At 41.4% G+C, this 11,899-nt stretch overlaps 1 protein-coding gene across 1 annotated transcript; it reads right to left on the bottom strand.

The window, feature by feature from the left end:
* Positions 1–212: 212 nt before the first annotated feature.
* Positions 213–10,643, bottom strand: T265_14374 (hypothetical protein; the record flags this gene model as incomplete). Its single annotated transcript, XM_009173379.1, has 2 exons — positions 213–539; positions 10,269–10,643. Coding segments are annotated over 2 exons (699 nt in total), but the record flags the coding sequence as incomplete, so codon positions are not given.
* Positions 10,644–11,899: the final 1,256 nt, after the last annotated feature.

Raw genomic sequence — 11,899 nt, 5'->3', positions numbered from 1 at the left:
CTGCGTACACCAGTTCGACTGTTGGGTGGGCGTTGCTGTGCCCATTTTCATATTCGCTGTAACTCGTTCAAAATTACGGTCTCATAATAAAAGCTAGGCTGTGCAGTTTTAGACCAGTCGACGAAAATTAGACCGAACTGCACAAAAAACACGAAAAATCAGTAAACAAACACTTCCTAAGTGTCGATTATTAGGTTCACTTACTTGCTTACCGCCTGGAAGACGACTCCGAAATCCGTCGGAGAGTGCAACAATTTGGAATATCAGGCAGCCACCGTCGTCACTAAAAGGGAACTGACGTGACAGGTCCACAAGTTTGCCGCCCAGCTTCATTTCAATACGTGTCACTATCTTTAATGTATCATTCGTATCAGGTAAAACGTAAATACGTATGCTGTTGTCCCGAGTTGTATCGCAAGGTGCAGTGAACGCAGCAAATCGAAGTAGCTTTGCGACGCTAGCTTCGCAGGTAGTAGAAGGCAATGACATGAATATCCTCCCTGCATGAGCAGATGGCACACCGAAGGTTTGCCTTTCTCCTACAAGACACAGTCGCTGAGGATTTTTGATGGTCACTTGCGCTACACCGCCTTCGAATAGTTGACAGAAATCAAGCGAAGTAAAGTTGCTTCCCGGTTGCAGGGTGCACAAGTGCTATGAAACACAAGATTTGAACAAGATATACACCTCAATGATAAATCCATAGTTGCCGCAATGTGAGAGGTGGTGGACCACAATTGCTGCTTAACACAGTTTCCAGTGAGAAACTAATTCTATCTGATTAAAAACGTGATGCATTTCCTGGACTTCTAACATAGATGTCTAACAGTATGAGAATGAGAGACAAAAGATACGAACCTAAACATCTAGTCCCAAAGAAAAGATAAATATCGGAGCTGTTAAGCGAATCTATAACTTTACTAATTTTAAAAGAGTGCTTTACCAGCTGACCTAACACGGATGTTGACCCGAGTCACAAATGTACAAGCCGATCATGTTCATATCCACTTGTGTAGGTCGAATATCTAAATGTTCGCTAGACCTTAACTTGGGCAATCAGCACCTTTTTCTCTAAGTACCGTTATCAAGCTCTCCACAAGAGGAGATAACCATTTCTCAACACTAGGGATGTAAGCCACGAAAAATTGATGTATCTAGGCTGACAAGTGTTTGAGAACAATGAGTGGAAGTTGAACTGTTTTGACTGTTGTGTATAAATGCGGCAAGCTAGCGCCGTCATTCGTTTACGTAAATTTCGATCCGAATTTTTATGGGCAGGAAACAGTCTGTGTACATTTTTGGTCGCACCGGATTTATTACTTTGATTTCTCGCTGACAAACAACACAAGGGATTCCGATTTCGTTTAATAACAGCAACCTTGTGATGCACATTATCCTTTATCAATAAGTTTCCAACTTCTTGTGGCTGCGAGCCCTTGGTTAGTTATTCTCCTGGTAGGCTTGGAGGAGAAGTTTGTTTACACTAGGTTACCCCCAGCCAAGTCCCTATGACTGCACTGTGCTTACCCGTCAACTTTTGCTGATCGACCCAGCCAAGTCCCTATGACTGCACTGTGCCCACCCGTCAACTTTTGCTGATCGAGTATTTGAGCCAATGCAGGGTGGTCTGCTGTCCTCATGTCTATAATAGACCATCAAACACACCCGTTGATATCCCAATCATTTGGCTGATCAGTATGATGGTCATTCGGTAGATTTTTCAAATATGGTGCACAAAAGAGGCATATGGCCGTTTACTGGTAGTCTTTGGTGTATCTTTGGAACTAACGTCACTTACTTTCTGAGTCTAGCTGAAATCGTCAAATTCGGTATCAGCATCACACAAAACACATGGAAATGTCATCGAAATGTTTATAAATAACTGGCGCATAAAACCGTAAAGTTCCCTTGAAACATTCCCTATCAGCAAATGGAATGTTTTGGATTGTTTGCAAACGAATCAGTAAAACGCCCGAATAAGATGGTTTCTCTTTGAAAAGCTCACGCGATGAATTGTGCCTGTTTCTGTCGTGTACTATCTGAAAAGTTTGTTTCGAGTTTGAGGGGTCTCAATTAGAAAACCATACTGTGTGAGACTTTGTATCACGATTAAAGATGGTGTTTCTTATTTTTCGGGTATTATTATCCACTGCTTGTGTATACAGTGGGAGGTTGTGACGTAATGTATAGCGGCGTAGACAATAGGCTGATAAGTATAGGAAACGCTAGGTTAGAACGGTGGTGTCGGCTAGACATCCTGCGTAATGTTTTCTGGGTGCATAAAAAGCAAGCAGAGACTTGATAATATCGTATATAAAAGGAAACCGTGCAGAGCAGGCAGAAATGTAAATTAGGGATGACTGAACTTGAGCCGTGAATTTTCTTAAACTTAAAGGAAACTCTATCAGTTGAGATATCCTGGCTTCAATCCATACATCAGTATCTGGTATTTGTTCCGTATTATAAATACCTGGGTTTCTTGTCAAGACTGCCGCATCAAACCGCTGATCAGCGTGGTCACGGGAAGGAATCCTCCCGTTGATAACTCTCAGTAAGGAAGAAATGGCACTTCGGTGCATCTCGACTTTCCGGTGTAGATTAAATTCGCTTGCAGGACCAACTTCCTGTGTTGATTTCAAAATCTCACGCAATCAAGAAACCATCTTCATCAGTTTCAGGGTAATTGGTAGGCGTAAAGTATAACTGTCCAATGGTAATGTAAGACAAACTGTGCGCAAATCATGTGACACCCCTATAGCACAGCAGATCTTAAGCATGCTAAATTTCATTTGATCTTCGCTTATTTGTGGGATCAGTCCACTCAGGAATTTTGTAGAAGACGCTCAAGTGAAACACTAAACTTAGGCTTTGTTCCTCAGCCATCATCAGTGGTATATACATTTGCCCTTGAATGGAGGAAATTACGGATATTTCAAACACGTTGTGAACACAGGGTAACACAGCGATTTTTGAGTGCCCATTTACATCCACGTCATCTAAACCATAACGATGTCTTAAAACAACCATTTTAGTCAGGTCAATTTAAAGCAAAGTCTCACTCTACTTGTTTAGTCTTATCAGAAGACATTGACAGCGCATTTACTTGAACTTCCCGAGTCTGAACTCTGGACATCTGACGTTCAGATTGGGCCTGTTGCCATTAAACCAGAGATAAACCTGAGTTTTCGACCCCACCGGATTCAAGAATCCACGGAAACACCTAACGTTTGAGCTCCGACTGACTGACCATTGAAATAGCCAAAGCACCCTGGTAGGTTAGTAGTAACATACTCACCCTACGTGTTCAGATTTCCATTCCTAGTACGTCTACTTAAATGCGTTGCTGATAGATCGTAGTAAGTTCAAAGGTTGAGTCCAAGGCTTTTCTGGCCGTTTCGGGACACAAAAAGATATACCACATGCGTCATATTAATCCAAACACTGGATATACCCACCAAGTTAAAATGTGAAAAACTAATGTGACTACCATTTCTGGGAGATGGTTTTAGCAGCCTTTTTTACTAAGCTTCTTTGTGGTAGATGATCTGGTTTTTAAAAGGCTATATTTGGAAGCCTCATGATTAGTAGTACAGAATCATCATACCAAAAATCGATACATTTTCAACCAAAACGTTAGCTTAATTGGGAGCTTTGATTAGGGAATCAATATTTTTACTGTGTGCAACTGATGGACCTTGGTATGCCTGATTTGATAAGAGTGATATATTTATTCGGGGTTAATCATTCCAAACCGAGATTGATAGCACAGATAGCCCAGCTAAATTTCCAGATTTCCTATGTGAATTTGAAAATCAAATTATGTGGAAATATAGTTTACGCGCCACTACCTACTATCACACGGTATAAAACAGTAGACCATTCAGTGATCTTTGATACTCAGGTGATGTAGTTGATTTCGTCTGTTCAGCCCGTAACCTCTGATTTCTTGTATTTGAGAGGTCAAACTGATTCCTTAGAAGTTGATCAACCCAAAACAAATCATCCGAAAGCATCCAAACTACCATCATCCTCTTTACTGTACCTTTGTAACAGACAAAAAGGCCGACTTCCCAATATAGAAACAATTAATAATGCAGACACCAATTCTTGAAGGTGGTTTTATTCCACAAAGTTCACCCATAAAGAGTTAACCAAATGGGTATGAAGTTTGTAGGTTTGTGGAAGTCTAATTGGTCGATATCAGAGACGGCTTTACCAGTCACGAGTAATTCATTTACAGGACTTCATGCCGCGTCAGTCAAAAATCATTTGTGCTGAATGCCACGCACTACTGCCTGGGTTTTGGTATACGATAGTTTTTTGCAGTAATTTGTCATGAGCTTGTGGGGTAGTGGTAATACCTCCGCATTTTATATCAGATGTCCGCGTAAAATAAGATCAAACACGAGACCAGTGCTTCCCGTATTTGGTATGAGCTGAAGAAAGTAGTTGCAGCTGGAAGAAACAAAGAACGCTCGAAATAGAGTGGTGTGAATACGCATTCTACGAACCCGCAACTACCTACAAATAGAATCTCATTTTCAAAAACTCGATCGTCTCATCTGTTCGAAATTTTCCAGGATTGGTTATCAAACTACACCCTCTAACAGCACCAAGTTTCTCTTGAGGGAAAAAAACCAACCTGGCAAAGATGAGATTTGGATTTGGATCACTTTACTTAACTCGAAGGAAACATCATGACAAAGTCTTCTGAAAAAGAACTCACCTGCCAAGGACCAGGGGTAGACGAACTTGACTTGTCCCTGAGGGAAGAGTTTTCCTGTACTGACATTGGTTCCCTCGTTCTTTTGCCGCACTCTTTGTCAGCCGAATATAAGTTAGGGAGAGATTGTCCCATAAGTTGTATCAGCCAGTTTCCTGACGAAAGGGCAGCACAATGTCGGAATTTCAGTGTCAGAGACTCGAGTGGTGTTAGGTCGAAGGGACCGAATTCAATTGTGGGACTGAGCAGTGTCTGATTTTCTGGAAATGAATGAGAAAATCAAGCTTTAACCCATGCTTTAGTTGTGCTGCATATAATGTTGTGGAGAGAGAGTTACTTAATCGTCTATTTCATGAGTGCAAAAATATGACAAAACTTGCAAACGTGATGAATTTATTGGCAGATAGATTTTCAAAATTTACGAATTCCGTGTTCGGTGAATGGGCTTGTTGATTTATATGTGCAGCCAACTATGCGTATCACATTTTTTAGACTGATTACTAAATTTGAGTCACGAAAACGGCTTGCTGACTCCTGTTGCAGTCGGCGTTATTACGATTCAAAAATAAGTGCTGAACAGCATATGTCCGCTCCATCCGTATCCGAAAGTACAATCCAATTAAGTTAAACCGTAGGCCGCAAGAGATTATGCAATTGAGACGCAGTCGGTTTGTAATGGTTAGCCTGCTTAACAGTAATGGTTAATAAAATCATTCTAACCGAACCAACTCAGCAGGCAGTCGGACTGACTGGGACAAATAGGTTTGATTTTATTGCATGAGGAGTGAAGCAATCAGGCATTGAGTTCCGGCAGACTGTCTGTTTTTGCCTCACCAACTGTAACGCGCATGANCGTTATTACGATTCAAAAATAAGTGCTGAACAGCATATGTCCGCTCCATCCGTATCCGAAAGTACAATCCAATTAAGTTAAACCGTAGGCCGCAAGAGATTATGCAATTGAGACGCAGTCGGTTTGTAATGGTTAGCCTGCTTAACAGTAATGGTTAATAAAATCATTCTAACCGAACCAACTCAGCAGGAAGTCGGACTGACTGGGACAAATAGGTTTGTTTTTATTGCATGAGGAGTGAAGCAATCAGGCATTGAGTTCCGGCAGACTGTCTGTTTTTGCCTCACCAACTGTAACGCGCATGACAAGTAAACAATAGTATTTCGCTAATCCTGTGAGATTCGGTTTCAAGTAGAACATAGGTTTGACAGAAACTACCAATCTGCCAATGCATTAATCGCCGAAGTTCACGTGAAAAGGTATAGTTCTGTTCATGCATGTATACATTAACTCTCTTACTGAGTAAGGCTCAGTGAGGCTTTACGGAAATTGATAACAGCTTTCTGTGCTACTGTGATTATAGAGGCGTTTTTTATAACGCTCCACCCAATGACAAAACCTAACGAGCTGAATTAGTCCCCCAAAGCACTTTGTCACATACTACTTACAGTCAAATGGGAATGGGAAGTGTCCTGGAAATGTTCATAAAAACAACTGAAAATACCATGACTGAGCAGTTAAATCTACAGCTTTTACCCCAGCATATTTAAAAGCGGCCGTTTTTCAATACGGTCTACTAACCTCGGTGACATGGACGTGAAAAATCCCGCGGCGTAAGTTTTTCCTACCTACATTCAATACGTACGCAATACTACTTGGTTAACGAATCAGACTGTACTTCAATTTTCAACTACAGCGACAAACCAGATAATGGCGTTAAATGAAGATAAAACCCCAAGTTTCAGCAAGCCCTCTATTACCACCGAAAAATATGCGCTGGTTTAACGACTGCATGCATGCCATACAATACAAGAGAAGAAGCATGGAACTTGACTGCTACTGTTACAGAGTACCCAATCTTCGCGCTTGGTTTAATGTTATTTCTTTTTTTCCCAAATACTGATTTGTGTTCGGCTATATATCACGTCCACGGGGTGACAGTTGGTGAATCTCTTCTGATGCGAAGCAAGGCCTAATCTTTGGGATTAGCAAGATCAGTCTGCGTATGTGATGCGCTTCCGAGACGGCCGCTGCATTCATGCGCAAAATGAGAATTTTCAACCTCTCGTAGTTCACTAGGAACAGGCTCTCGATGCAACTATTGTGTGCAATTCATGTGGAAAATTTTCACGTGTGAGTCATTGATAAGTGTTGCTTTTCAGATTCATATACTGATGCGGTTCTTCAGGAACAAGCATCATTTGGTAACAAAAGATGAGAAAATTAATTGCATCAGTGTCTAGTTTGGTTTACCGTTATCACACGGAGTTGTGATGCCTGTGTGCTGGCTAAACTTCACCAATGCACATAGCTGTGGGTGGCGGCAAAATTAATCACACATTCTTATCACAGGAATTGCCGACAGTTTACTTTTAGACTGTCTTGTTGCAAAAGTTTCTTTGACAGCGATGTGGTATATGGGGTGGGATAAATAGGATGATGCAACCTCGATATCCATACCATAATCGGCACAAATTTCACGGGTTAACAGGCATTTTTTATAATGGCTTAAACATATAACTCAGATCTATGAAAATGGCAATTTACAGGTGATCAGGTTAGCAACTCTGTTTTTGCCTCACCAACTGTAACGCGCATGACAAGTAAACAATAGTATTTCGCTAATCCTGTGAGATTCGGTTTCAAGTAGAACATAGGTTTGACAGAAACTACCAATCTGCCAATGCATTAATCGCCGAAGTTCACGTGAAAAGGTATAGTTCTGTTCATGCATGTATACATTAACTCTCTTACTGAGTAAGGCTCAGTGAGGCTTTACGGAAATTGATAACAGCTTTCTGTGCTACTGTGATTATAGAGGCGTTTTTTATAACGCTCCACCCAATGACAAAACCTAACGAGCTGAATTAGTCCCCCAAAGCACTTTGTCACATACTACTTACAGTCAAATGGGAATGGGAAGTGTCCTGGAAATGTTCATAAAAACAACTGAAAATACCATGACTGAGCAGTTAAATCTACAGCTTTTACCCCAGCATATTTAAAAGCGGCCGTTTTTCAATACGGTCTACTAACCTCGGTGACATGGACGTGAAAAATCCCGCGGCGTAAGTTTTTCCTACCTACATTCAATACGTACGCAATACTACTTGGTTAACGAATCAGACTGTACTTCAATTTTCAACTACAGCGACAAACCAGATAATGGCGTTAAATGAAGATAAAACCCCAAGTTTCAGCAAGCCCTCTATTACCACCGAAAAATATGCGCTGGTTTAACGACTGCATGCATGCCATACAATACAAGAGAAGAAGCATGGAACTTGACTGCTACTGTTACAGAGTACCCAATCTTCGCGCTTGGTTTAATGTTATTTCTTTTTTTCCCAAATACTGATTTGTGTTCGGCTATATATCACGTCCACGGGGTGACAGTTGGTGAATCTCTTCTGATGCGAAGCAAGGCCTAATCTTTGGGATTAGCAAGATCAGTCTGCGTATGTGATGCGCTTCCGAGACGGCCGCTGCATTCATGCGCAAAATGAGAATTTTCAACCTCTCGTAGTTCACTAGGAACAGGCTCTCGATGCAACTATTGTGTGCAATTCATGTGGAAAATTTTCACGTGTGAGTCATTGATAAGTGTTGCTTTTCAGATTCATATACTGATGCGGTTCTTCAGGAACAAGCATCATTTGGTAACAAAAGATGAGAAAATTAATTGCATCAGTGTCTAGTTTGGTTTACCGTTATCACACGGAGTTGTGATGCCTGTGTGCTGGCTAAACTTCACCAATGCACATAGCTGTGGGTGGCGGCAAAATTAATCACACATTCTTATCACAGGAATTGCCGACAGTTTACTTTTAGACTGTCTTGTTGCAAAAGTTTCTTTGACAGCGATGTGGTATATGGGGTGGGATAAATAGGATGATGCAACCTCGATATCCATACCATAATCGGCACAAATTTCACGGGTTAACAGGCATTTTTTATAATGGCTTAAACATATAACTCAGATCTATGAAAATGGCAATTTACAGGTGATCAGGTTAGCAACGACTTTTCAGAATCCAGTCAAAGACCGCGTATATTTCCATCAGGATTTCACATAGTTTTACGAGCATGTAATTAGAGGCACATGTTTTTGAAAGATCACAGTGCTGATTGCCCGGGCACACAGATCAACATACTCACAGTGGCTTTTCAGATTAGTTAATTAAACCGATCGGTTTTTAGTTAAAGTGCACTTAACCAGCATAGACCAAACAATTTCCAGATAGTCAGTCGTCAGAATACCAATCCTAATCTGAGCTATCTAGCTTGAACAACCAGACGCCTAAAATCAAATCTGTGTGATTAGAAAAAATATTTAGATCCTTTCTAACCTGGTAGGGCGGGCATGACAAAACCTTCACTTCAGCCTACACTTCACTTCCGCGTGACCTCCCTCTGTGACCTGAAACTTCCTCTGATGTCCCCAAAGCTATGGCCACATACTTTCCTGTGTTGAATTTTCACAGGTTACATCCGGTTTTACGGCTCTCGACTGCTACACAAAAAGGTTTCAATCCGCCATATGTGACAAATGATGGTGCCCGGAGGAGCAATACTTCGTTTCACGAGCTCGGGTAGTCCTGTTAGACTATGTTTTACACTGTTACCAGGATGCCGTTTTCCGCAAACCAGCAAATATTATCTTGTACCCAACTAGTTTACTCTTATGCAGCATGAGCAAACAAACCTTTTCATCTGAATTGCCAAATGACCCACTACTCAAGCAGGTACCACCTAGCCAACCCCTTTCAATAAACTGCTACCAAAATGCGATTTCGCCAGCTGAAAGTTAGTTCTACTTCAAAAATGGGTATCAGGAACATAAAGCGATGAAGTAAAACTAGTGTCTCAGCTGGTAAATGTCATTTACCTTTCAAGGACGGGCGATCATTCACCGAGTGACGAACGGACAAGTACACAACCCGCACTACTTGAGTGCCAAAGGCTTTCGGGGGGATGATAACCGAAACATCTAAAATCAAAGAGGACTGAAGATAATGAAAATGCTACATCCTGATTTAAACGCGTTTTCTGAGTGAAAAGCCGTTCCTAAAAAATACCATTCAGAGGAACATCTGGTGATAGTCATTATTGCTTTAGCTGCTAGTGACACAGCTGTTGCTCGTCCAAAAAGAGGGATGAGTATTAGAACGTGAATAATAAGGTAGTGACATGCAGTGACAAGCAGCTTGCCTCACCGTCGAACTTTAACATGGGTCCAGTGGTCCTTCAAACTAAGTAGGCCCCCTGTGGATGCAGCACCGTTCCTCGGAAAGAACAGAAAACTTCCAGAAAAGATTACTGGACCACACCGTGGAACTCACGTACGTTCATTTTGGATTCGACAATTTGTATGTCTGGTAAAATACGTGATCAACACTGGACGTTTAGATTTCTTTCAGCACATTTGACATTCTTTTCCTGATCTAGTCTTGTTGGAGAGTTCTAGCCATAAACTTTCTACGCCGGTAATAATGCAGACCCTCCATGAAAGAAACAATCATTTTCACTTACCGGTCTCTTCAATAGACAGGATGCCTCCATCAGGAGGTATTCTTTTCCATGCATACGTGATGACTTCCTCATCTTGTAGGCGGTCTTGAAGACAAAATCGACTGCACATCAATAAAGACTGAGGTTTCGCATACAAATGGTAGTAATTTGTTGGCTTCACTTGCTTCTGCTGTACCTGACTTAACGAAGCGCTACTTCCCTCCGTACCGCTTTGTTCACCTCCAGATAAGAAGAGAGTGGTACAAGTGTTCACTGGGGAATCTCCACTTGAGCCACCTTCCGTCAGAATGTTTGGACTCGTGGGTTTGGAACATTTCCTGGAACCGAGGACCGCTGGGTTGCGTTCATCATCCGGGAGGGCAATTAAAGACTGATTCTCAGCCAGTGATCTGCCGAGTCAATGTTAGAGGCAAAGAGGCGTTGAAATCTGGAGTTAGATCTTGACAATAAGATAGTAAAGATACTGCCCAGTCTGTTTCAATATGGAATCGATGTGACAACGATTACCTAAACTTCCAAGCTTGCAACTTCCCGATCACAAAGATACACAACAAACTTCGAATATAGAATTCATATGAGTCGTTCGTCAAAACCAGTGTTGTATGCAAATGTCGAGCCCGATTTTTGAATTTTACGACCTATAAAGGGGTCCGTTTCAGACATAGTAACTTTCAAAAGCCTAGTTATCTCAGTGGTTAAAATAATCAGGGAGGAAGTCTTAGTGAAAAGCCTTGAGGATCTTTATCCTACACTACATTAGCAGGCATACATTTTGAAGAAAATTGCACCGGAAACGTCACCTCAGTGAAGGAGACTGAACAAACTGTGGGAATCACAATGGAATCAAGTAAATCCTTGTAAAAGTAGAGCCAGTGTAACACCAGATGGAAAAAGACCAACTTTCACAATGCAGGACAAATAAGAGTTTCATCTTTGGCTAGTTTAACAACAACTATAACAGTCACTAAGTGAATTGCAACACAAGCTTACCCTAGCCGGACATGCATTCACTTCAAGCACGCATATATCTACAAAAATGATCACCTGATAAACATTTAACATTGTGGCTAAAAAAACCTTTAAAATATTAGAAATCCTAACTCTAATCAGCTGGTCTTTCCTCCGGGGCCCAAATCAGATTGTAACTGATAGGAAATTACCCGGTGATGTTTAACAGAAGGTCGGTATGACTTCGTAGGATATTGCAGTTTCTTATAGATTGTGACTAGAGTGGAACATTTTCATACACCCTTCAAGGGCTTCCGATTCACTCGCAAATCCTGTGGACTATCCGTGCTACTAATGTACGCCTGGGTTGTTTCAACCGGTTCAGTCCACCGGATGAAGCCTGGTGTTGCAACCATGACTAATCACCCTGTAGCGTGAATGGTGTACGTACATCGCTCTCTTCCCAAGTTCCATCACTGTTGGTCTGCCTTACTTTCTCCATGTATTACGCTCTGCGTTAAGAAATGCAGTGCCATGCCCGATTCGTGATTAGTTTGCATTTTAGTTCACCGATGTACTAGAAATCTAGGATGGATCAAAGTGTTTTAAAATATAGAGGAAGAAGAAGCTTGTATTCGACTGAAGGTGGAAGTGACTCCTGGTATTCAGAGCCTAGCACTAAG

The sequence above is a fragment of the Opisthorchis viverrini genome, assembly GCF_000715545.1.
Source record: "Opisthorchis viverrini unplaced genomic scaffold opera_v5_183, whole genome shotgun sequence".
Taxonomy (NCBI): Eukaryota; Metazoa; Platyhelminthes; class Trematoda; order Opisthorchiida; family Opisthorchiidae; genus Opisthorchis; species Opisthorchis viverrini.
This window is presented reverse-complemented; position numbering and strand designations above follow the sequence as displayed.